This window comes from Chelon labrosus, assembly GCF_963514085.1.
Source record: "Chelon labrosus genome assembly, contig: SCAFFOLD_54, whole genome shotgun sequence".
In the NCBI taxonomy this organism is placed as follows: Eukaryota; Metazoa; Chordata; class Actinopteri; order Mugiliformes; family Mugilidae; genus Chelon; species Chelon labrosus.
This window is the reverse complement of record NW_028181734.1, coordinates 184,082-210,810: the sequence shown is the minus strand read 5'-3', so window position 1 is coordinate 210,810 and position 26,729 is coordinate 184,082. Positions and strand designations below refer to the sequence as shown.

The 26,729-nt window shown below is 43.8% G+C and overlaps 1 protein-coding gene across 2 annotated transcripts; it reads right to left on the bottom strand.

The window, feature by feature from the left end:
- Positions 1–598: 598 nt before the first annotated feature.
- On the bottom strand, positions 599–26,598 carry zfyve26 (zinc finger, FYVE domain containing 26). Of its 2 annotated transcripts, none has more exons than XM_084575161.1 (43): positions 26,376–26,598; positions 25,206–25,494; positions 24,981–25,056; positions 24,725–24,811; positions 24,477–24,626; positions 24,048–24,387; positions 22,731–22,855; positions 22,392–22,556; positions 22,192–22,280; positions 21,941–22,092; positions 21,640–21,846; positions 20,039–20,635; positions 19,744–19,908; positions 19,472–19,623; positions 19,137–19,377; positions 18,670–18,933; positions 18,426–18,545; positions 18,100–18,270; positions 17,780–18,007; positions 17,146–17,251; positions 15,703–16,559; positions 15,001–15,200; positions 14,637–14,741; positions 14,424–14,546; positions 13,357–13,533; positions 12,549–12,798; positions 12,362–12,457; positions 12,076–12,263; positions 11,612–11,748; positions 9,442–9,470; positions 9,132–9,268; positions 8,119–8,339; positions 7,312–7,459; positions 6,985–7,194; positions 6,220–6,435; positions 5,417–5,614; positions 5,226–5,306; positions 5,001–5,128; positions 4,734–4,902; positions 4,461–4,520; positions 3,472–3,654; positions 3,304–3,354; positions 599–3,062 (listed from the first exon to the last, which is right to left on the bottom strand). In XM_084575161.1, exons 2-43 carry the CDS (start codon positions 25,394–25,396, stop codon positions 2,850–2,852), a joined length of 7,803 nt encoding a protein of 2,600 aa, XP_084431287.1. In that variant the 5' UTR covers positions 25,397–25,494; positions 26,376–26,598; the 3' UTR covers positions 599–2,849. The 2 variants fall into 2 exon arrangements, with proteins under 2 accessions (XP_084431287.1, XP_084431288.1); XM_084575162.1 differs by having other exon boundaries at positions 18,100–18,267.
- Positions 26,599–26,729: the final 131 nt, after the last annotated feature.

Sequence of the window (26,729 nt, the reverse complement as noted above, 5' to 3'; positions counted from 1 at the left end):
ACAAATTAATCAGCTAATCATTTCAATTTGGAGTCAGCAGAAATGATGGAGTTGCTATCTACACTATCTACACACCATGCATGTCCGAATGCTAAATACAGTCCCTTTGCTACGACGCTAGCGAATTTTTTACAGTTTGTGTAATTCCTGCAGCATATGCGGTGAATGACATACACCGATCAGGCAAAACATTATGACCACCTTCCTAATATTGTGTAGGTCTCCCTTGTGCCTCCAAAACAGCTGTGACTCATCTGAGGGTGTCCTGTGGTGTCTGGCTACAAAATATTGTTAGTGTGTGTGTGTGTGTGTGGGTGGGGGGGTGGGTCATCCCACAGATACTTGATCAGTTTGGGATCTAGTGAATTTGGAGGCCAGGTCAACACCTTGTGCTGTTCTTCATGTTTTTTTTTATGTTGTTCCTAAAGTGTTTTTTTGTGTGTGTCTGTGTCAGGCTGCATCCTGCTGGGGATGGCTGCTACCATCAAGGAGTGTCATTGCTATGGGGTGGGGGTGCCTGGCCTGGTCCAGGTGGGTGCTACATGTCTAAGTAACATCCACACAAATGAATGCCAGGTCCAAAAGTTTCACAGCAGAACACTGAATCGTCACAAGATGGTCCTAGCAAGCACAGACTTGCTAGGGACTTTACCACTACTTTACTACATTAAATTACAACATCCCATTCTTTATTTTTCACTTCATTTTATTTTTACAGGCGATGCAGAAACCACATACATTTCAAAAAGCATTAGTCTCTGCATCATTTGCTCAGTTAGATATTTTTTTTACAATTATTTCCCAAAGTATAAAGTGCGGCAGTGATGAGACACAACAGTCAAGTTAAGAAGGATTAGAGTGCATCTCAAATCTAAATTGGCTTCTTTTCGTCTCCGACTATCACAGACAGATCTCTCTCTCTGAAGTATTCGGCCTAGTGCTGCAGAGACGAGGCAAAGGCAAAGGGACAACGCAGATGTAGTTCTTGACCGTGTGATCAGGATAGATCTGTAATACTATAAGGAAGCTTCAGCAACATTTATTCACTCACTCATTCATTCATTTTCTGTAACTGTTTGTCCTCTGGACAGGTCACCAGTCCATCGCAGGGTTAACACAGAGAGACAGACAACCATTCACACCATTAGAATCACCAATTATCCTAATGAGCATGTCTTTGGACGGTGGGAGGAAGCTGGAGTACCTGGAGAGAACCCACGCAGACACAGGGAGAACATGCAAACTCCACACAGAAGGCTTTAGCAACATGTGTGATGTTAATCAACTAAAAAAACAAAACAAAAAGTGTTTTATGGTGACTATACATTTGCATTATTGTCCTGTCTTGTGAAAAAAGCAGGCGGATACAAAAGTACATATCTGAACATGAGACATGGCAGCAGTTCAATCCCTTTTTGTGAGACAATATTTGGCTCATTATCTGCATAAGTCAGTCGTTTATGGGTTTACAGAGTTCAGACAGATATGAGTCAGGTCTCCCATTAGGAACAAAGCAAAAAAAAAAAAAAAAAAAAAAAGAAGCATGATTTAAAATGAGCAACACTGGGTGGTTATCACCAAAAACATGAGACAAAGCCACAGACTTTAAGAGCTGAATTTGTTATAAATGTAATAAACGTGATGTTTAACGCAGGTCCCTTTCTGTATCCGACCTAAAAAGTCTTCTGCAGCATCTCAAATGCCCTCAACTAATTCGATGCTACTAGTTTACCTCATCAAAAGGGATTTTTGCACTGAAAGCTTTGTTAGAACATTTCTCTTCAAGGTTTGAATGTGTACCATTCATACACAGACCATAAGGATATAAACATGGAGGTGGGTTGGGGTACCTACAAGTAACACATTTACCAGAAGCCTTCCAGTCAGTTATTTAAAGACATTTTCCCTTTCAGCTGAGGTAGGAGACACATTTCATACTACTGAAAAGATAAGCTTACTTTGTGTAAGCAAGGCTGTTATGCAACAGTGGTGGTCACTCCAGTGCAGAAACGTTGTTCCTTCTCAAATACCACTCCGGCGAGAGATAGCAGGTGAAAATAACATATTTTTTGGGAACTAACGTAAACCACAGCTGCTATTTGCTCAATCAGAAACAAGAAACGTCAGGGTTTCCCAAAGTTTTGACTTCAACACAGTTTCAACAGTGAAGTCAGATTACTTCTACAAGGTCGTTCATTTTGACTGCAGTGGCCCGTGACAGCTCGGTAGCGTACACTGTTGAGTATTTCAAATCGGAGAAAACCATTTTTCCATAAGATGCAAAATATTACAAATGTTTTACTTTAGAATGAATTAAGTAAAAGTCTGTTTATTGAGCGAAGTCTGATAGATCGCTTAAGGCGACGTCACTTCACTCAGCTTCACAGGTTTTGTCAGTTTTAGCTGCTACTTGTGAAACACCCAGGAATCAGGAGCAGACAGCTGGAGGTCCGAGTTGCATTGTGGGAGAAGGAAGAAGAACACACCGGATAAGAAAAGGCCACTGTGAATCTGACAGTGTGGTAGTGTAATAAACAGAGGCTAGTGCATGCACATGCTAGTCACGTGTCCGCTAAAGTGTTAGCAGAGCACGCCAAGAGCCAAGGATCCAACAGGAGGGCGTTGCGTCAACGATGATTCACCTTAACAGCCTGCTTTTCAATATTTATTTTCGAATTTTACTATTAGATTTTTAAAATAAATTGCTGGATGTCAAGCCTGCTGCATATTAATTACAGTAAATCTGTTCATTTCAAACGTCAGTGGTTAAAAACCCTGAATACTCTTATTTGCATTTGGGGCTCCTCTGTGTTTAAGTGCTGTCTGTGTGATCCCTTGCTGAGGCGCCTTTACCTGGCGTTGGGTCGGCCCTGGCGCTGCTGAGAGGACTTGTTGTTGTGTTCGCTCAGCCACTGGCGACAGATGTTCTGCATCACCGAGTCCTCGGCTCCCTCGGCGGCCTGAAGGACGTCCTGGACCAACGGGCCGGCGCGGCTCGACTCCAGCTTGACGGCCAGCAAGTACGCCGGCCTCAGCTTCCCGCACACCAGGTAGGCTTTGATCTGCACACAGAGGAATATCAAGGATGAGAATTGTTTTAGGCAGCGTTCAGATTTAAAGAGGATAGAATTTTTTTAGGTCACTGAATTCCAGAGGCATGAATCACGAAGACAATTAGAAGACAAACAGCCTTAACAGGAAAACAGAGCAATTTCACTGTTTGGGGAATACACAAGGAACTAAGTCAGGGTTATTGTGGTTTCTTCATTTATAAATGAGGCATTAGAGGAAGTGTTACACTACCTTGTTTTCCGTGCTCTTTATCTCCAGAATGAGGCTTTCCAGCTCCTTGGCCTAAACCAGAACAAAGACAATAACAGACAACGTGAAGCCAAATCATAGGTTTTGGTATGGCAGCATACTCGCTGTCTCCTCCTCACGTAAACAAATCTAAACATTTCTACCACTCACATCAGCCGGTGCCTTATCGGCGATGGACACACAGCTGAGGATTAAGGCGTCACAGTCGTTTTTGGTGGCGGTGCCGGATTCACCGACGCACTTGAGCAGCTGCCGCACGGCTCCGTACTGGCGCTGCCGGACGAGCTTCTGGCCGGCCCGGATGTAGACGGCCTGGGCCTCCAGCTGGAAGTCCTGAATGAGGGGAAGAGAGAGAGAGGAGAGAGGAGAGAGATTAAACCCTCATTCTAAACGTGTGTTGTGATCAAGCTCTTCATCATTTCTGCGCCATAAAGTTTAAGCATTCTATGTTGCTGTGACAACGCCTCGATGTTCCAGGCTCTGGTTGCCTAGGCAACCCTGATGCATATTACATAACCAAAATGTTTCAGAACAAAAGCTGTAGATGGCGTTTCCATGTGGCAAATACTTATTTTATTTTATCTTTATTTTATCTCGAGGTGTTATACAATCACCGGCTTGTTTTAATTAGGTTCTTCTTTATCTGCTGTTTTTAGTAGAGTAACCTTGTGTAGCAACCTTACTAGGAAAATGTCTTTCTAAATGTAGGTTATTATTATATTATTTTATGGTTTTATTGACATGTCGTGAGTTGTAGACCAATAAATAACGGAACCTTGTACCTTGAATGTCAATTAATTTATTTGCAACCTCTTACGTCTGTATATTGTGAATACTTGTGCACTATTGTTTCTTTTACTTTAAATGCATCTTACTTTATTTTTTATATATTTTTGTATTACTTTTATTCTATTGTATTTGCAACTGTCACTTTACGGGAGCAACAGCAACAAAACAATTTCCTTGAAGTATTCTGATTCTGATTCTGATTCTGAATGTCAATGCATTCTAGGAACGGGAACATTTTTACCTGTTGGTTCAAGTCCTTTATCTTTGTTTAATGCAGTTTATGTTGGTGCCGCACTGCATTTCAAAACCTTCTGAATGACACACATGCCTCACCTCACACATGAACATACCTGTATGACTCTGTAAGCAATGCCGAAGCCCTCCTCTATGTTTTTTCCTCCGAGCATCACCTGCAATGTTTGACAGTGTCTTCATCAGTACGCAAACTACTGAACAACCAAGCATTAAATATTTACATCCACATTCTAGGTCAGTAAGAAAGCATTTTCATCGCTTTTAAAAATAAAATCTAACTTCAAGGTCTAAACGAATACGAAAAACTGATGTTTATCTCCCCAAATGGTGCTTTAATAAACTCTCAGACGGATTTTTAAGAACTTCACCTTGCAGGCAACCTCGACTTTCATCGGGCTTCCTCCAAAGAGCGTTGGCAGTGAGCTGGATGCAGAAGACTTGGAGGAAGGCGTGTTGGTCTGCGGGGCCTTGGAGGACGTCTCACAGCGGTGGAGGAAACGGGTCACTTCCAGCTGCAGCTCAATTGTATTAATGTGCCTGGCAAAACAAAGAAAGGATTCATCTTTTTAAAAAAAAAAAAAAAAAAACCAAGGGCAGATCATCTCTTTAATTGAAACGAGGATGTATTAACTGACCTGGACACATGACTGGATGTCATCGTCTTCCTGAAAGAGTTGACCTGGGACTTCCTCCTCCCGACACTCCGGCTTTGCTGCTCCTGCAGGTATGTCCTGAGGTGTTCTTTGGCTCTGACCAACCAGCGCTGCACACAAGTCAAGTTTAAGGACAAGAGGAGGGTCAAATTTCAAATAAGAGCAGGGAGGATTTTTAATAAATGCTGGAAGTAATAATGGATGTACCTGCTGTTCTCCCAGCTGTAGGTATGAACTGGCTCCATGTGTGAAGAATCGAATACAGGTCATAGCTGCGCGCACGTGGTCCTGTCCAGGTAAATGGGATTTTACACAATTATTCAGTGCTTCTCAACTTATAGGTTGACACATTTAAGTTGTTGCATTTGAACAAAAAAAAAAAAAAAAAAGACTCGAACCATCATGAACTGCTGGAGCTGGTAGAGACAGTGATAGTATCCCCGTCGCTGCAGGAACTGGCAGGAGGCGATGAGGTAGCGGCTGCATGCCTCCAGGCTGGGGTCTAGTTTTTCCAATATTCCCTGCAGCATGCCCAGATTCCCCCGCTCCAGACTGGGCTGCAACACGCCCTCAAGGAAAACCTCCTCTGGGCAGTCCTGAGCCATGAAAGAGAACGGAAAACATATGTCAAAAACAAGCAGGAGGTTAGACATGTGACCTTGTCATACTTTGTAATGTGCTGCTTAGTACGCTGTTTAAGGGTTCCAGCAACCAACAGCTCATTTACTTAAATTAGAAATGAACCATTGCTTACGAATAAAAGCCATATGGATCTGATTCACTGGTAAGAGTTTATGTAACTAGACTGCAGGATTTGAGATCAAAACGGGGAAGCAACTTCCAAAACCGACAGATGAAGGGAACACTAAGTTTAAGTTTAAGTTTATTGATATTTAGAGTGCAGTATCACCATAAGCATGGTCTCAAAACACTGTACACAGAGATACCCTATGAGCTCATGAGCAACCACATGAGTGCCAAAGAACCGCAGTTCCTTTAATGCACACTTGAGGCTGCCTCTAAAAGCGACGTGAATCTTTATGTAACTCACCAATTTAAATAATATCAAGGCTTAAAGGTATGCATAAGTCAGGTCAAGGGTGCTTTGAGTGAGTTCCATCCACATTGAGCTTCAAAATGCTGGAAAACGGCTCTTCAGGAAACCTTTTATGCATTGCAAAGTCAACAATGTGAGCCTCACCTTGTTAAGGAGGTACGTCAGGGCCTCTGTCACGCAGTCATGACGCATGTGGAAGCTGATCAGAGCCAGGTGTGTGCCGTACGTGCTCAGGTAGTACAGACACTCCTGGCGGAGGTTGCCCCCTTGCGTCTGTCCCTCTGCTCGCTCCACAGGACTGACCTCGCGCAAGGCGTCCTCCAGCTCCCGCAGGGACGCCAGTATGTCTTCACCAGTCGACTGATATGCACACAAACAATCACAAAACGGGTCATGATTTGAAATCTACACACAAATTTGTGTAAAAACATACAGTACGATGTTTTACTTTCACATAAAATGAAGTGCTTTCATCCAAAAGCACAAGTCAGGACATGAGTCACTGTTTCAAGAGAATTACTCAGCAACCTCTCAGGTTTCTTTCAGCCAGGAAACTCCCATGCAGGTCAGTATGTGGGGCGTTACAGATGCTAGATCTTACTCCCTTCCTCTCAGTGTGCCGAGATTCCTGAGGTTTCATGTACCAGAGCTGGAGGTCAAGTCCAACTAGCACATTCCACACGCCATAGTGTATGTTATTACGAATTTATAGGGACAAAAGTGGAAATGGTTTAGGATGTTTTATGTCTATATTTTTCGGATGAATTCTGGATAATTTTTTTTTAATTAATTTATCATAACTGCAAGAGGAGAACATGATACACCCTTCAGCTTCTGTGTGGTCTATGTAACGGATACTCTACACAGCAGCATGCCAGCCAGTGCAGCTGTGATGCTGTGTCATCTTACCGTGGCTGGAGTGGGTCGTACAGAGGTCTCCAAATGCTGGACGACCTCCTGCAGCAGTAAGGGGCCCAGGCTGAGCTGGTTGCGGTCCACTGGCGGCTTCAGGCAGCGGGCAAACTTCTCCCTTGCGCCCGAGAGGTTTCCAGCCTTCAGAGACGCCATGCCCCACGCCTGCCACACGCCCCCGGGGTCAAGGCCGCTCTTGGTTGACACCTGGAAAAGCAAACAACCAGAGACCTTGAGGAAAAGATTTATATCTTTCTGAGAATTTGTATTCATTCGAAGATTCGCTTTCTAATAAATTAATAATTAAACCAGAGGCAGCCTCACCTCCACAGCTAGCCGGTAGTGTTCTGCTTCCAGTAGCTGATTACGGAGGCGTGTGACAGCAGACGTCTCCAGAATGTCATCCAGAGATGGAACGTATTTGTAATTGGCCGCCACTAGAATCTTGAGCACGTCAACTTTACTGATGTAACTGTGGACAAGTAGAATAAATAACAGGAGGCAAAACAGTGAAAACTCTCTATACTTTCATGATAGCTACAGTAAAGGTGGTGAGTAAGAAGTGGCACATTGTATTAGGTCATATAATGAGTGTCGGTAAGACCTTTCAACTCACTTCCTGTTAGCTGAGCTGTACAAATTTGGCCACTCTGAGTCATCTGGTGACTTACAGCCGAACTAATAGGCTCACACACTGGTCAGTTTTTTTTAAGCAACCTTCAGTCACATCATACGACTAGGTGTGTTTAACGCAATCACATAATACCCTGAATGAATGACTGCACGCAAATCAAAGTTTAGGCAGAGTTGAAAAACAAGAATATCTGGATGCAGCAATAATTTATTGACCAAGACACACAGGATCCCGCTCAGGAGTTGTATCATGCAGAAAACAAGTTCTTATCACTGCTCATTTGGGAATGGCTGCATTCGGTGCGTTTCAGGTCACAGGTGTAATTTTACAGAATGCATTTATCAAGATTTTAGAAGAAATCAAAATCCTGAATCCTGCTTTTTATGAATACACTCTGTTTCCCATCCTCCTGTACTGAATGCTTGACACGGAAAAGTGTAAAAAAATAATAATAAACTTAAAACACAGCCTGTAAACACTTGTGGGTTTTATCTCACCTGTCACATAAGGGCAGATCCTGGCTGCGGCCGACTTTGACAAACATCAGCTTGGCGCTGAACAGCAGCTGCCGCATGATGTCGGTGAGGAGGCAAGCGTCCACCTCCGGGTTGTTCAATTTACAAGACAAGGAGCGGCAGTGACCGATGAGCTGATGACCGCAGGCGGTTTGGTCGCTGTGCAGAGACAGAATGGCCACACAGAGGTATGTGCTGGGAGCCTATGGGTTTTAGAGAGCATCAAGTAAGTTCCTTGAATGAAAACAGTATATAAAAAAAAGGCTTGAAGTCATATGAAGTCACAATCAACAGGATGCGAAGGACTTGAATGTCAAGGTAATGTGCACATGTTCAGAGCATAGACTGTATATAAATATGAACAAAGCCTCCCCACTTCCTTGCATTGTCCAAACCGACGCTATTTTCCCAGGTATAAGGGCGGCGCCATCTTGCAACTTTCGAGCCAGAGTCAGTACAGCCCGAGAGTGGTGCCACGCGTAATCGTGATATCGATGACCCGACCACACTTCCTCCAGACTCACTTGCGTTTTCGTTAAATTAATACTATGCTCTCCCCTACCTCCATTAGTTACAAGGAAATGTTGAATTATACACTGTACTTGTTTTTAAGAAAGTTCTTTACAACTCTCACAGCCCCATGGGATCGCTTTACGGAGTGGTTGGCATGGCAACTGGTAGTCGCCATTATGTCACATCCTGTTTCTATAACTACAACAAAACTTGAACACTTGAACATGCATCAACATTATATTAACTACTTAAAAAGAAAGAAACCATCCTTGAAAAACAAAAAATATTTAATGTATATTTTAGTGTTTTGATTTGAGGCAAGTCTCATCCACTAACATGGAGGGGGTGGAGCTTATGACCTATACTGCAGCCAGCCACCAGGGGGAGCTCTACTTGCTTTAGCTTCACTTTTGAGGAGCAGTTCCGCCGTCCATATTTATACAGTCTAGGTTCAGAGTAATGATAAATTAACAAATCCAGACCTGTTCATAGTAGAACTCGCTCCGCAGCAGCTGATTGTCTGAAGGGTCTGAGCTGAGTTGGATTTGTCGGTGGACCACTTCAGGCAGGTGCAGCATCCCGTCCAGAGCATCCTCTGTCACCACAGGGCTACCAGGCTCTGCACGAACACACAAGAGCTCATCATTATAGCCTGTATTTGACGCGTTTTGGGTGGGAGCGAGTGGGCGAGTTAACTGACAAATTAAATTTATTCTTAAACGTAAATATAACAAAAAGGAGGAAGTTGGAAGCACAGCAACAGCAGCATCAAATGTCAGACACATAATTTACCTTCAACAGGTTCCTGCTCATCATCAGAACTGTAAATGGAAAGCAAAACAAACAATTAAAAAAAATCCTTCTTGCAGATGCACTCTAAGAAGTGAAACATCATTTTTGTAAGGTGAAACTATTGAATAATTCCACTTTTGAAAAATAAATCAAGAGAGTTTCATTGCATTAATGTAATACAAAAAGGTTTTGGGATTACAAAATTGTGCTGAGTTGAATCTATGTAATCAAGTTATTTAAAACACACTGCAGGCGTTGAAATGAATGAAGATCGTCCCAACGCGGTTACCGTACTTTCTTGCACATACGCAGTGTGGCTGAGGACGCCTTGGAAGACGCGCCCATAGACATATATACGTAGTGACGGCCAGTCACGTGATTCAAAAAAAGGTTCATTACTCAAAGCTTCAATGACACAGTGCTCTATTAGGACATAGTGGAGAATAAAATGCAGTACAATCGAGACGTGTCTTGGTTCATGCTTGTATGAGAGTTGATTTGCCATGCACATTCCTGTTCGACTACACCACATGGATATATGGTTTAAAGCTGATAATAAATAAATTATATACATATTACAATAAAATGCATAAAAAGCAATCAATGGGAATCGAACCCTTGCTTCACTAACGAAAGACTGTTGTATTTTCAATGTACCACTAACCCCTTTCGTTTTGCGCATTTGACGTTTTGATCTACGTCACTCATACACTCTACCTTCGGTAGTTTACACTAATGTTTATGTGAGTCGGCACAGTGGTTCGATACAATTGCTTCATGAGCTACCGCTCGTGTGTCGGAGCCTCGGGTGTCAGCCCTCAATCGCCCATTGATGGGTGATGTGTAAAATGTGGTTTACTTGATGAGACCGTTCTTATTTCTGAGAAGATTCTTAAACTTTATCCTCTGACTGAACTGGCACCAGTAGTGTCTTCACCTTCCAACAGGATTCCAGTCCGTTGGGATGCAGTTTTGCTTGACCTTTCATCGCAAGTGTATTTGACTAAGCAGGGATTTATTCCCCCTGTTATCATAGAAACAACCCCAATGCAAGTGCAATGGGGTTACTAACACTTGCAAAGTTGTGTGGTTATTATCTTGAGCATTATCACATTTTGATAGGCCTTTTTTTGTTGTTTTCTTTTTACCTCTAATAGTTAGGCAAGTTGCTGCAGAGAATTCAGTCATGCAAAATATTTGTTATTTCTCAGTTGTGAGACTGTGGTGATGTTCTGTTATTCTTTGTTGATGTCATATAGGGTTTTAGATGGTTGGTTGCAAAAAAAAAAAAAAAAAAAAAAAAAAAAAAATGTGGAGACACCACCTCGGGCTCTAGTAATTGTTAGGGAAGTTTTTCACTAAAATATAACATGTTACAGACCAAGTTATTAAGGCGTGGAAGTAGTGTACTTTAAAGGAACCAAAAGTATTGTCAGCTTTTGTTGTCATTATTTGTACATTGTCTTACTTTTTATTGTATTTTCTTTCTTAATTTAACTTTTCAAGTGTAACGTGCTAAGCACTGAATAGTATAGTGTTTCCCTGTCATGCTGCCTCACTTGGTTGCAAGGCTGTTCAGAAAAGTCAGTAAATGTCAAACTTTATTTTTTGGGGCTTTTGCCCTGTGTTATTAAAGTCAGGTGAAGTGAATTGACTGAAGTGGTATTTATTGGAAGTACTCACATTGACAAGTACAATCAACAAAACACTACAACATAAATACAACTCATTTGTGTTGAGTAAATTCAACATAAGCGCGTTGAGTAACTTATGTTGAAGTTACTCAACATCAGCACGTTGAGTAACTTCAACATAAGCACGCCGAGTAGTGTTTAATTAAAGTTTGGTTTGGTGGGATTTGCTTAAAGGCATGTAGTAATAATTAGTTTTCTAGTATTCTTCCCATTTATTCAGCCTAGTTTCGTGGGACCGGTTGCCATAACTATATTAAGTAAATGTGATGTTTTATTTCTTAGAGTGTGTCCCCCCCATGGTCACGCAGTCAAATTCTTCCATAAACTTAGTGCAATGGTTGCGTCTTGCAAATGTACAAGTAACATGCAAATAAAACCTGCTGTTTGTGTACTTCCTATAGAATTTGGTCCCATTCTAGACTATATCACTGCAGGCTTATGATATACGAGAATCCCTTTCCAAAAAGCGGTCTTACTCTGGGTGAAAGTAGGCGTAACACTGGTCACAGACTCTGACTTCCTCCCCGGGACACCCCTCAACGGGCATCTTCCGCTCGGAACACGCGTGACAGACCAGGCGGCCACATCTCCGGCAGTGATGACGTCTGTTGAACTAGGAAGGGAAAACATAAACAATTACCGGAATCAGAATCAGAATTCTCTTTACTGCCACGTACTCTGCACGTACTAGGAATCTGTTGAGGTGGTTTTGTTGTTTCATTTTGCAATACTGACTATAGTCCCTCAAATTTACCATTCACAACCACCTCAATTACACTATAATGTCAGAATTTTTAGGACTTTTTAGAATTTTTTTAGGAAGGTTATCTATATATGTACCTTATAAGGTAAATAAAATATAATACAAAGTAAGAATCAGTGGAAAAAGTTGTTTTAAATCCGAGACACATTTGAGTCTGACACAGTTTAGCTCCCTCACCATGGTGAACCTCTCACGCTGGCAGACCATGCACACATGCTGCTGGGTGTCGGGGACCCAGTCTTTACGGGCCGGAGGTTGATCTGGAGGCTGGAACTTAGTGGACGAGCGGCGTTTCATCCCAGACGAACCTCGATCCCTCTCCTTGTCGGAGCTGTTTACCGAGGGGGCGTGTGTAGGGGTGCTGGCTACAATCAGACAAAAAGTAAAAATCACAATAATTTTAAATATATTACTATAACTATATCAGATTATCACTATTAGTAAACATATTCAAACGTCTCACCTGAGGAGTTTGTTGAAGATTCGACTCGACTGGACACGGAGGCGCTGTCTTGAGCGGGACACTGCATCAGAGCGTCCTGGAGGCTGATTACAGAATCTGGAAATAAGTGACATATATTTAATCTCTTTCACATATGTGTACGTGCGTGAGCGATGGCCACTGTGTGCATTACGTTCACAGAACTGACCGGATCGAGACCTCTCTCTGGGGGCGCAGGAGAAGTCGAGGGCCTTGCCAGCGTAGTCCGCCAGCAGTTTGTCGATGTCCTCGGCACTGAAGCCGGCCTCGTGGCCAACCAGCAGGCTCCGCAGGGTTCGCACCGCCACGTCTGCCCAGTCCACCTTCAGGTTCATTAACAGCTGCTCGAGCATCAGCAGGGGCTCAGACAGAAGAGAGAAGTAGTCCTGCTGGGAAGCTGGAGGCAGAGTCAACAAGACCTGGAAAAAAACAAAGAAACACGTTTATAGAACCTGATGATGTGAAGCAATTCAGGACGAAGCAAGTTTGAAACTGTACAAAATGAAAATGTTTGACAAATTAATTCATAGTCAGCAATAAAAACCACCCTACAGCCTCAATGCTACCTAAGACCCATTGATACAGAATCATTTAAACGATTATTATTTAGCAGATGGGAAAATTGGAAGAGCTCAATGTTTCCATTTAAATTATAACATTTTAGGAATTGAAAGGACACAAGCTCCTAAAAGTACGCAAGACTGGGCATGCCACTAAGTTGCAATAAGAGAACTGATGTCTGAAAGGAAATTACATCAAAGGTTGGGTAACTACAGTTTTTGGAAACACAAAGAGACATCTTGTACTGTCCTCTGAGTGATCTTATGTGGATACAATATGACTCAAAGTCAAATGTTCGACTCCAGTGCAACTTCAGTTTGAGAGTGAAACAGTTTCTTCCAAAAGCGACCATTATTTATTTATTTGTTTTATGCTGCAGTTAAAGGGCTGCTGTGTTCACCTCCACATTCACAAACCTTGGAGCCCAGGTGAAGGGCATGGATGTGTCGTCGACGCGCTGGAGACACCTGCCTCTGGAAGTGCAGGGTGAGGTAGTCAGCCAGGAAGTGACACGCAGCCAGTCCGGGGCGGCGGTCCAGGGCCCGCTCGCAAATATCGAGGCCAACCACAAAATCTGAGAGGCCCTCGAGTAGCTGAACCAACCAAGTGAGCGACAAAGGAAATTAACAAGAGCAGAGAGGCACACAGATGCACAGAGAAAATACATGATCAGGCATAACATTACGACCACCTTCCTAATATTGTGTAGGTCTCCCTTGTGCCTCCCAAACAGTTGTGACTCATCAGAGAATGGACATGGGCCTTCTGAGGGTGTCCTGTGGTGTCTAGCAACAGAATGTTGTTAGTGGGGGGACCTTTGAGGGGAGGGGCCTCTGTGGATCATCCCACAGATACTTGATCAGTTTGGGATCGAGTGAATTTGGAGGCCAGGTCAACACCTTGTGCTGTTCTTCATGTCTTTCTGAGTTTTTCCTAAAGCGTTTTTGTGTCTGTGTCAGGCTGCATCCTGCTGGGTATGGCTGCTGCCATCAAGGAGTGTCATTGCTATGGGTGGGGGTGCCTGGTCTGGTCTAGGTGGGTGGTACATGTCTAAGTATCATCCACATGAATGAATGCCAGGTCTAAAAGTTTCCCAGCAGAACATTGAATTGTCAAAAGATTGTCAATGTTATTCACTTCTCCTCTCAGTGGTCATAATGTTGTGGCTGATCGATGTACTCTCTAATTTTGAAGAACTTACAGTCGCATGGTTTCTTTAAAGGTTAAATTAGTTTTTCCAGGCAAGTGAAGGGCATACTGTAAACACCTGACTCTCATGTTGAGATATTAACCAACACCAGTCCTAACTTTACTGGAAACACACACTGTACGTAAACACAGAACATATTTATGAATAAACATAACGTCACTCCAACTGCTTCCTGTCAGTCAGTCATGGGATCAAACTCATGATCCCTGACAAATGTTAGACCGGTGCGTGAAATGTACTTGAAAGTTAATGAGGAGTTGAAAAGATCCGGACCTGAAAAGCCTCATCGGTCTGTCCCTTCTCCAGCAGATAGAGCAAATGCTCAGTCTGCAGCTGCAGTCTCAGCTGATCAGGAACGGGATACAGCTCGACCCACTGTTTACAAAGAACAAACTCCTGCAAAAAAAAAAAAAAAAAAGCAAATTAAGTGTTAGATAAGTCTAAGTGTTGTCAAGATTCTCCTTGCAGGTGTCCGCTGTTATCTACCTTTGCCTCGAGGATCATAGATAGCATCGACTCAGAGTCCGTCTTGGATTTAGTCCTCAGCTCTTGCCAAGTAGCCCAGGGCAATCGAGGCTGTAAATTTAACATCTGTGACAGGGGGAAAAAAGCGCAGAGTCACAATTAAAAGTTGAATGAAGTAACTAAGGAGAAGACAGAATAAGAGAACTCGCAGTACTCATAAATCATACACTTCCATCCTCATAAATTCCCACACTTGACTGAAATGCCACATACAAGAACTGACTTGTTCCCAAAGCTTACCCAACACAGTGCAACGCAGATTTCTTAGAGCATTTGGCTGTGGTGTGATGTGTACATCTTTCTCACAAATAAAAATGAGTTTTACCCAGCTGTAGATGTCCAGTTCTTTCTTCTTGAGCTCCAGTTCTGTTCTCAGTGAGGCGTCTGTGCTGGTGTCACTGAGGCAGAACTCCAGCAGCTCCAGGCAGGAAGACAGAGGCCACCGCTCCAGAGCCTGGAGGGCAACGCGGGCTCTCAGGTCAGCGTCCCGCACTCGGAACAGCCGCCCTATACCTTCATCTCCATCTGGACGCAGACAAACGATCAAACATTTACATTTAGAACAAGTAAATGATGGTTCTCATGCTACGCAGATAGGTTAGGAAAAGCTGTTTAGACCTCCAGAGTCAATCATGGAAAACTAGAGATTAAAGGACCATTTTAAAAAAATACATATGCATATATATTTATTATTATGATTAACTATTCCATTATTCTATATTTGAGCAAAAAGTGGCATCTTAAAATGTCTTGTCTGACCAACAACCTTGAAGATACTCCAAGAAAGAAGAAAGAAAAAAAGCAAATCCTCACATCTGAGAAGCTGAAACCAGTGAGTTTTGTATATTTGCTTTATAAATTAATTAAATCAAGACCTGTACAACGTGTGCTTGATCAAGTTTCAACTGTTATTGTTCTATCAAAGTCGTGTCTGTATTTCTTAGAAACATTCCGTTCTCAAATAAGCCGTTACACAACCCTTGTCAAGCTGCCTATCATTAAAGACATTCTGATAATCATTCCTCACCTTCTAAAGCGGCCCAGGCAAGCAAGCGGTCCCTCAGCGCCCTCTCCTGGCTGCAGCCCTGCCCGTACAGCTCCAGCAGACTGAGGGCTCGGTTCAGGTCCCTGGAGGAAAGCGCTTTCTGGAAGGCCTCGGCAGCCACAGCCTGAGCAGCCTCTTCTTGGGGGCCGGACATCAGGAGGCCGACGAGGGGCTTCCCGCAGACGACAGCCCCGAGACCGACAGAGCTCTCCTCGCCCTCGCCGCTCAACGGGGAGCCCAGTACCGGTTCAGCCATGGTGTGAAGGTAAGCACGGAGGATAGGGAACTCCATCAGGAGGTTGTCAGCTTCACGAGAAATCTGCTCACCGTCTAGGACGACCTCTTTGCGGCCGCTGCGGAAATATCCAGACCATCCAGAGGGCTGTGTCCGGGCGGTTTCTCCTTTACAGACGCTCAAACATGCCAGAGAGGCCAGTAAAGGGGAGCGAGACTTTAGGAAAGACAAGGCTGATGGTGTGAGGAGAAAAGAGTTAGAAGAAGAAGACGAAGAGGAGGTGGTGGAGGATGGTTGAGAGGGTGGAGACGTGGAGAGGCTGGTGGATGGGGCGGAGGATTCTTCCCCAGAGGGCTCGGACTCAGAGCTCACATCGGACTGAGGCTCTGGGATTCCCAGAGTTGTTACGTGATCCTGAGCTTGCTGCTGGAGGAGGGCAGACAGAGCGGCGACGCTGAACGCTCCGTCTTCTTTCTTGACCTCACCGGAGTCTCTTTCATCACCGGGACACGAGATCCACAAAGGCAGCATCTCGCAGCACCGCTGGACAATCACTTGTTGGACACTCAGTCGCAGACCTTCATGCTGCAGCAAGGACATCACTCTGGAGAGGAAAATTAGTAAAAATGCATGAAAGCCTCGACTGAGCTGGTCTAATGTCTAAGACTGACCAAGCAAGGTGATCACAAATATATTGTTTCCTTGCAGGACTTGTCAACTAGCACAACTCAAAAAATATTTTACGAATAAGCAGATAAAGAAATGTGACTTATCTCTTGCAATTTTACAGCATGCAAACAAATTCCAATTAGAATTTTAGTTAATATGAACTATATTTATGAGATTTGACGCGTTTTCATTATCAGATTTTACCTTACCTTACCATTTATCCTTCTAGTGAATATATTTTAAATTTACTTCTATTTCTATTTCTTGTGGATTTGTACAAAGGCAGATCTTGTATATTTTTTGCTTACACTATTGTATTTTATTCATTTCATTATTTTTATTATGGTTATTATTATGATTATTATTATTATTTCTTTAATTTCATTTCATTTCATTTTTTAGTGGTTTTCAAGAGTGTTTTTTTTTTTTTTTTAAATGTGCAACTGAGCTACTGTGACCAAGCAATTTCAAAATAGTCTAAATAGTCTAAATTCACACCGAGGAGTAAAACCTGTGCGTACCTGTCAGGAGAAACCTGTCTGTCAAAGACCAGGTGGGAGAGGAGCTGAAACGGGGATTGAAGCAACACCAGCAGTGGATTCCCAAGCTTCACTTCATTGCTTTGGTCTAAGAGAAACAACAAGAGAGGCAAATCAGAAATGAAAAACCAAATATGGGAGAAGAAAGTGCCACTGACGACACCAAGAGAAGTCACACTTTAGGAAGAAATGCTGTAATATGTAGGGATGCACCGAAACTTTTCTGCCAAAAACCTAAAATGTACTTTTGGGCCATTTTCGGTCGAAAATTGCTGCGATTGTTGCTTGCATCATCACAACATCCTGTTTTGGCCGCGTTGTTTCGGCGACAAATTGTCGGCCAAAAAATGGCCCGAAAGTGCATTTTCGGTTTTCGGCCGAAAAATTTTGGACTCTTATCGCCGAAACAACACTTGCAAGGAACAACTGCAGCAATTTTCGGTCGGAAAAATGGCCCGAAAGTGCGTTTTCGGTATTCGGCTGAAAATTTTCAGTGTTTCCCTAGTAATATGTTATGAATGTGAGCTTGTTACCATGATTGCTGCTTTGCTGCTTAAACTTTTAAACGCACAGAAGAGATCTACTAAAGGGGGCGCAAAATGCACTCTTTTTTCACCTTCTAAACTCCGCACTATCACGGACGCTATTGTGTTGACGTAGTCGAGGAAACTGCGCACGTAATCTGGTCGGGCGAGGTTTCCATCGGGCTCGAAGGGGCACAGCTGATCCAGAGTACGGAGTAGCTGCTTCATGCTGGAGCGCACGGGATGAGCGTCCAGCTCCGTCTGCTTCAGACCGGCCTGTTCAACCAGCAGTGCCAGCAGACCGCTGCCTAAATTTCCCTCTTCAGCGTCAGAGGCAGAAAACAAGAGAATTAGTTAAAAACATCCATTTATTTTAATCCTGCTCCTTGTCATCCATCTGTGCCGCTCTGACCTATGCCGTCTGTAGCGGTGCTCAGATTGTGCAGCGTGGTCTCCAAGCGCTGAGTCAGACTGAGCCGAGCAGAAATGCACTCTTCGCTCACTATTGGATGGCAACAAAACAGCACCTCCTGGATGCAGCAACCAAACGGGCTGGCAAACATTTGGTCTTCACCGCCAGCTTCTATGAACAAGAGTGGATCAGTAACAAAACAAGAAAACTGTACATTTAATCATGTTTATAAAGAATCTCTGTTATAAAGAAACCCTGCTAGTAATCCAGAGATTCTTTCTAAAAAAAAAAAAATAAATAATAAAACAGCAGGCCGACGCATTCACCTGTTTTGCCAGAGCCCTTATTAACAGTTGTATGATTCAGGATCTTGCTGATCTGGTGTAATACCATTGGAAATCCACAGATCCCCTCAGAATGAGGCACTTTGAGGTCAACTCTAGCTCCTAGGGAGGCAGAAGGGGGTAAAACATGAACAACACAGCATAAATCACATGACACTTCAATCAAAATAAATATATTTTAAACCTCATCAAGACTCCTGCACACTCTTCCAAAAAGTCTTTATACCTCGAGACTCCAGGCTGCTGTTGAGCCTCCGTTCTGCCGTGTCCAGCAGCTGTCGGGACGTCTTCCAGAGCTGACAGTGGCAACACGCCAGGTCGAAGGCGGCCATGGCTGCTGGGCTGAGCTCCTCCAGCAGCGTGTAAAGGAGGCCAGAGGCGTCTGGGGAGCAGCGGCTCAGCCAGTAGCCCTCCTCCAGAGAGGGCAGGGGGTGAGCAGGGGTGCTGAGGAGACGGTCGGCTATGTCGGACACGGAGTAGAAAGCAACTCCTGGAGGGAAACATGCACAAGTCGATCAGCCACAACTGCTGCCATCAAGGAGTGTCATTGCTGTGGGGTGGGGGTGCCTGGTCTGGTCTAGGTGGGTAGTACATATCTAAGTAACATCCACATGAATGAATGCCTGGTCCAAAAGTAGCATCGTAACCCAAGAGCAACAATACGGTATAAGAAAGCACAACAGGATGTCAAACCTGCAGCAGCAGCACTTCCAATAGCCTGCAGCGTCGATCGGCCACTGCTGCCCAGCCGAGTCCTGCCTGGGGCTGCGGCTGCTGACCCCAAGCCCTCCGAAGAGGATGAGGACGAAGACATGGACTGACTCTCCATCTTCTGCTCCACTTTCCCCAACTCCACCAGGATGTCTTTGTAGCTCTCCATGAACGCCAGCTCTCCAAAGCAGCCGGACATCTCCAGATCAAACAACATACACACCTACAGAGCAGCCAGGGAATACAGTTAACATTTTTATGTATTTCCAGTATTTTCAAACTAACTTTATTATTAGGGTCCTGTTTGTTGCACAGACCTGACGTGCTTCCATGAAGTTTCCTCTGCGAACGCAGGACATTAACAGAGACTCTGGAGGGGCCAGCATGGCGGGGACAAGCCAGCTGTGGTCGCCTCCACATGGGCAAAACTCCAGTTCTACACCACCCGCTGCTGACCCTCCTCCTCCATCTGACAAAGGATGAATAAATATTAATAAATCCATTTTTTCACAGTCTCTAAAACTACATTTGATTCACACGGACTAAATCATGCCGATATGTAAAGCACAGACAGGTGTTAATGTCTTACCCGATGCACTCGTGCTAACTTCTCCGTTATGTTTCTCTGTGGAGGACTGCCTTTCTCCTGCATGCCTCGCTGGTTTCCTCCTCCTCCTCAGGCTCGAGCTCTTGCTGTGTACCACAGAAGTGACAGTAGAGCTGACTGCTGACATCCGGAGAGGACTCTCTGAACCTGCAAGCGAATACACCATCAATAAGGAGGTACTGGGGCAGGATTGAAAGACGAGCCACCAGTCAAACATGTGTAAGTTACAGCTTAATTTGCAAAAAAAAAAAAACCTTAAGAAATATCCTCAGCTCACCATTTCCGCTGTACTGGTTGCTGGTGATGATCTGCAGACGCCACTGAGCCTCCGCAGTGCGCTTGGACAACCTCTGGAGACGCGTCCCGAACGTCTCAGCGGTCACCGAGCAGCCCAGGTTCGCCGCCGCCTCCGCCTCTCGAGGCAACGCTCTCCCCGCCTCCTGTCCCTCCTGCTGACCCACCATGCACATGCCCTCCAACCCTTCCTTCAGCAGCTTTAGAAAACCCTCCATGGCAGTCACGTCAACCAGAAACCCCCTGCAGCCCTGAATGAAGTGTCCCAGATCTAAGTGACTGCGGTGGGCTGTCGCTGAACTTGGGCGCAGGTTCTGGTTCTCCCTCCGGCTGCCTTCAGTCTCGCTGATCTTTCCTTTGGTTTCTGATTCCACATTTGTGCGTCTGGTATGTGACTGAGGGCCACTACCTGTGGTCAGATGGCAGTTTGTGTCTTTTTGAGTCTGCTGGGCAAAGTCAGCGGTGGACAGAAAGAGAAGGGAGAAGATGTTCTCCAGGAGCTCCAGGCGGAACACGGCAGGCACGGTCTCCAGGTAGAGCTGACACTCGGACAGGTAGTGCTGGAACAAGAAACAGCAACCTGGGAAACGCAGCCAACGGAGAAGAACAACGTCAGAATATCATCCAGAACAACGGAGGGCAAAAAGGTTAGTAAACAAACATCACCTTGGTGGCTTTATAACATTTAAAGAGTCTTGTTGTATTATAAAAGCTCAAGAAGTTGTGCAGAAAGAGTGGAAGCAGGGCAACTTGACGAAGAAATGGTCAGGATGTGTAGTTCTGACTCTTTTACTGTCATTCCCTGATCTCTCACAACATTTCCTATCCATTACACTTCGATCCTAACAACTAACCAGTGTTTTTTTTAGCTATAAACAAATGATCTGACTGTACCGGCTTACGTTTTTACCAGATTTAATAAAAAATCAACAACTTTGTGCATTAAAAAGAGCTGAAGACGTCATCTGTTTAACAAAAACAAAGTTAACACACTCTAATCCAGGATGGCCGACCCTCTCTTGTGCTCGCCTCGGTTCCCAGAGCTCTTCCAGACAGCAAAAATACAAAAGCCACTGCTCCTAACCTTCACACTGAGGCACAGCCTTTGGAGAATCTTTGGTAATGGTGTCTGAATGAATACGAGTAACTTTATCTGGATTTATAAACCTGTAGTTTGAAGGTTTTCTGCTGGAAGTGAAGTAATATTTCAGGGATATTCTTTGCACTAATGTTTTTATCAGTATGTGTATTGTACGTTTGATTTATTTTGCAATTTTAGTTTGATGTTTTATATATGTAAACCGACAGTTACAGCCCCAAATAGAAATTACGTACTGTCACGTTTAGGAGGAATAAACTGAATTGAATTTTCATTCATCTTTACAGTCAGAGCTCTAGCATGATCTCTGAATCTTCTGAAACTAAATGCACATATGTTTCAACACTAACACTATCACACTGTGGTTTATTTTATTTTTTTTGCAAGTGAGATTATAATCTGCTATAATTAGCAGACAGGAAACTTTTCGATCATCTGTTAGCAAACCGAAACTTCAGCGCAGGAAACAAAGACAACCTTCACACCTTCTGAAGAAGTTGAGGTTCTGTTTTGGTCCGTTTCTGCTTCCGGGGGCTGCTGCTCCTGCATGGGCTCACACTCGGTGCAATTTGAGTATTTATGTGCGTTCACACAGAGTGCGTAGATGGCGTACTTCATGGCACAGAACCCCTGGAACAAAACGATGTTCCTCTGCACACCAGATGTGAGAGGACTGACTGCCTCGGTGTCCTCTGAAAGAAATATAAATATACTTTGCATTCTTCTGTCAGCAAGCATTCAACACTCATTTGGACAAACAAAAACCACTAAGTGGATTATGCAAACCTGTCTCTGGTAAATTTGGCAGTTGCTGCAGCAGATCTAATATCCTGCGTTCTTCAAACTGAGCCAGTGGAGTCAGAGAATGCAGAATATAAAGAGCTGAGTGATTGTCCAGAGTGTGAAGCTGTGCCAGCAGTGCCTCCATGGAGATCCCTCTGCACAGAGAAAACAAAGCCCACGAGGAGCACGTGTTAAAAAATAAAGTTTAAAGCAAATGAACACAGACTTGCAAATAAAAGGCATCAACTCCTTACGGGTTGTTGCTTTTACACCATTCAAGTATTCCAAGCTGAGACGACAGAAGGTTGGCAAAGTCCTGCAGAACAGAGTCATTCGCTGCTGCCTGAAAGGATTAAAAAGCAGCACATCAGCAAAGCACGAACGTCAAATGATAAATATATGAATCAGTTAAAATGATCTGTTGTCTCGACAGCTGGATGGTTTCAGTTCTGACCTGCTCCCTGTGAAGGACGGCGAGCAGCATTTGAGCCGAGCTCAGACTGCGACACTGAGTCCATCCCAGCAGCAACAGCAGCCGGGACAACGGCTGGAACTCCAGTTGCAGCAGGTCTTTCAGCTGACTAAACTCCTCGTGTTTAATCAGGTCGAGTGCAGTAACCTACAGGAAGGAACCGGTCTTATTAAATTACTGGATTTAATCAAATGCAGTTGCTAACCAACTTCCATCAGGATCTAATTCCAATTAAGGAAACCAAACAACCAAAAGACGACTGTAGGCTCTATGCTCTGGTTACTAAACTTGGAATTACCAAAATTTTCTCAGTTTACTTACTAGGACCTGCTCGAGGAAATGCTTTCCACTACTAAGGCACTCGAAGTAGATGGTCTTCCAAGTGGATGGGCGATCCTTGTTGCAGCATAAACTGAGGACAAGCTTCTCTGCTTCAGGAAGGTCCACTAAGAGACAGAGAAGTATATGTGGGAAAAGATGAGATGAGAGAAAAGGCAAAAAAAGACCATGCGTGCAAATGTTACACAAATAAATGCAAAAGGAAATGTACTTCTGCAAAAGAAAAAAAAAATGTCAGTTTCTTTTTGGAAAAAACAATATATACACAGATCAGGCATATCATTATGACCACCTTCCTAATATTGTGTAGGTCTCCCTTGTGCCTCATCGGAGAATGGACATGGGCCTTCTGAGGGTGTCCTGCGGTGTCTGGCAACTCAATGTTGTTAGTCCTATAGATTGATGGGAAGGGGCCTCTGTGGATCATCCCACAGTTACTTGATCAGTTTGGGATCTAGTGAATTTGGAGGCCAGGTCAACACCTTGAGCTGTTCTTCATGTTTTTTTTTTAGTTGTTCCTAAAGTGTTTTTGTGGCTGCATCCTGCTGGGGATGGCTGCTGCCATCAAGAAGTGTCACTGCTATGGGGTGGGGGTGTCTGGTCTGGTCTAGGTGGGTGCTACATGTCTAAGTAACAGCTACATGAATGAATGCCAGGTCCAAAAGTTTCCTAGCAGAACACTCAATTGTCACAAGATGGTCAATGTTATTCACTTCTCCTGTAAGTGGTTTTAATTAAGTGGCTTCTTTATTTGTTATTTGTTGTTGAACTAAAGCTGAGGAACCGTAAAGCAAGAGCATCAGCAAGTTTTTACACATCTTTAGAAAACTCCTGAAAGTCCGCAACAACAAAAGAAGTAAGACAAGAAAACAACGTCACCGCCGTCACATGCAAATCTCCCTGGCACCCATTTAAAACTGCCACAGCTTTGCAGCCACAGAAGCAGAAGTGCGATTAAAAGAGGAAAGGCGAGAAAACAGTGGTTCTTCTCTTACACTATGAACAAAAAAGGGGCAGACTGTAGACAATAAGTATCTTCTCTGCATCAGTACTATAATACAAAGGTCATGTAAAACCATAAAACAGCTCAGAAGGGAAATAGATTTGTAGGAACATGCGGCTGTGTCATGAAGCGGATGGTCAAACTAATTCAGACGAAAATCAATTACTGCAAATAGGTATATCTGAAATCTATAGTATACACTAAATATGTGGACCATGTTAGCAATCTTATAAAAGGAGAAAAAGGTTTACGAAGCACAGCAAACTGCTGAATTTAAACTTTCTTAAGTGGACTACCTTGTGTGTCAGGTGAGTTCCTCAGCAGATGGTCCCTCTGCAGCCTCAGGGCAGTGGAGCAGTACACAGAGACCAGAGCGTCACAGCGGGGGCGAAGCAGGGAGCTGAGGATCCTCTCCTCTTTCAGGGGGCCGTCTCTGGCTGCCCACAGAGCTTCGCACAGAGCCTCCAGCTGCCCGCCGCTCCTGCGAGAGCCGCACGGCATCACGGCCAAAACGGCGTACATCTCCTCCACCCACTCGTCCACCTTCTCGGGTCTCCTCTCCGGCTTCCCCAGTTTCTTCAACAGGTGTTGGATGAACGTGTGCTGCAGAGTGTGGTCCTCTGTGCATGACTGCTCCTGTAAGAGAATTGAGAAAACACTGTAATAATTGGATTTTAAGAGTAAATTAATTTAAGAATAATCACATGATTTTAGTTTGACATTACCTGTAAAAAATGTGCTACGGCCTGAGCGAGTCTCGGCTTCTTTTTCTCCAGCAGGGTTCGCAGACAAGACTCCACCGCAGCAACTGTTGAACTTGAACTCTCTGTGCCCTTTCCCTCAGACTGTGAGTCCAAGAAAGTCTGTTGCAACTCCTACGACAGTTAACAGGTAATTATAGAATTTAAAAAAAGTAATGTAGTGGTCTCATAATTAAACGCAACTGCTGACAGGAATGAAAAATAACATTAACCTTGAGAACAGTCTCTGGGATGCCCTCTGACCCCAGCTCTTCCAGGAGTAACAGAAACTCCAACTCTCTTCTGATGCTGGGAGGAATCTGAAGAGAAAGTCAAACAGCGTTAGGTCGTTAAGCCGTTGTCATACCGTCGTGTGGTGGCGTTTCTTGATTTTCACAACACGATAAAGTCTGAATTTTGACAAGACCCGTTCTAGTTTAAATAAAGATTCAGCTCATTTGAAAAAAGCATTTCATATTTCTGAATTACCTCTTCTTCTGTCCATTTCTCCAAGACCTGCAGCCAAAACCAAGCCAGTCTGTGTGGACTGCCAACAGACTCCCATCTATAGGGCCACACATCACACACAGTCATTAAATTAAAAACCATACAGCATACCGTCAGTATCCCTGAGTCTGACGAGCAGATAAGAATTATAGGAGGAGAAGTATATGACAGCCATTCCATTATATGACGAGAAAACATGTGACTCACTTCAAGCTGTACGGATGACAGACAACAGCTTTGATTATGTCCCGCAGGCTTTCCGAAAGTCCTCCTGCGGAGTTAACCAGCTGCGGCACGCAGGCGCTCGCCAGCTCCCACTCTCCATGCTGCAGGCACCTCTTGAAGTACTCGAAGAGTTCCTGGAGCGAGGTCTCAGCTTCGCAGCCAAAGGGATGCATGGCCGCTTTCACCGCGACACTCCCCCCGCTCGGCAGTCACACCTGAAGGGGGACCTTTACCACCACGGAGCAAAGGAGCAACCTTGAGCTTTCGCCACCTGGAACAAAGGAAAAGATGCCTGAGATTATACTTCCAATGGCATTTATTTAACAGTTACTTAAAAGAAATAATATTATTAGGTTACATTGAGCCTAAAACCCTGGAATCCTGCCCACTTCCTACTTTTTTGAACAACGTTAGGCAACAATCAGGAACTAAACTGTTATTGACCTTATAAATAATTTGTCATATGAAATAAGTCTTTGAATTTTACAATCCCTAATCTAATTTGTATGAAAGAATACACAAACATTAGCCCATTTTTCCACAGAGTGGGTGGTGTGTGTCAGTATACAGTGACAAAAATGATGCAGTGCTTCATGAGGTGATACATTTAAGGCTTTAATACAGATTTGCAAGCGACCACAGTTTATTATGTTCAGTCATCTACAAGAAATCGATTCAGGCACTCTTTCACAAGTTTGCAAATCTGTTACACCACTACCAAAGATAATAAAATCAGTCCGCTGCTTTCCACCTTATTATCCATGCACATTTCCTTTGTTGACACAACGTAACACTCGTCTGTACCACAGAATTGTGTCAAAGTTGCATGTTTTAGTTTCTGTTCCTTTCATTACATGTGCACAAGAGCTGAAATAGAAAAATAAATAAATAAATCTGTCCAGTGAGCTCTTCGGTCAGAAACGTTACAGACTTAAACTACGCTTTCAATTAATATTTTCACGTTTTCCATTCTGTTGAGTTTTGACAGCTACTATTCAAATTAGCGTTAGCATTAGCTGAAATGTGCCTGACAGGGTGAAGCTAAAGAAGAAGAAAAAAGTTAGCGGCTTTCCGTTACAGCTTGCACGCGCGCATCCTTACAAACATATAACACTATTAGACGTTTAGCTAATGTACAATTAAGTCACTTACTCATTTCTTTTGCGTTGTTTCCCCGCAAACCGGGGGTTATTTACGCTCCTAGCTACGGCTTTTTCACGCGACCTGTTATGCTAGCAGCATAAATACGGTCATGTGACAGAATCAGCTGATCCCGCCGACGCTGGTTGGTCAAAGAGCGGCACGAGGTGGGCGTTCCCGTTTGTCCACTGCCGCCTCCAAGTGCAGTCGGAAATATAAGCATTCAGAGCAGATTATTGACTACGCAATTATTATTTTATTTGAGACCACTCAGCTATAATGGTATAAATATTTTTGAAGCAGTTTATAAGAAGAATATTAGATGATAGAATTACAACATGTCTTGCTATATATGTTTCTGTACAT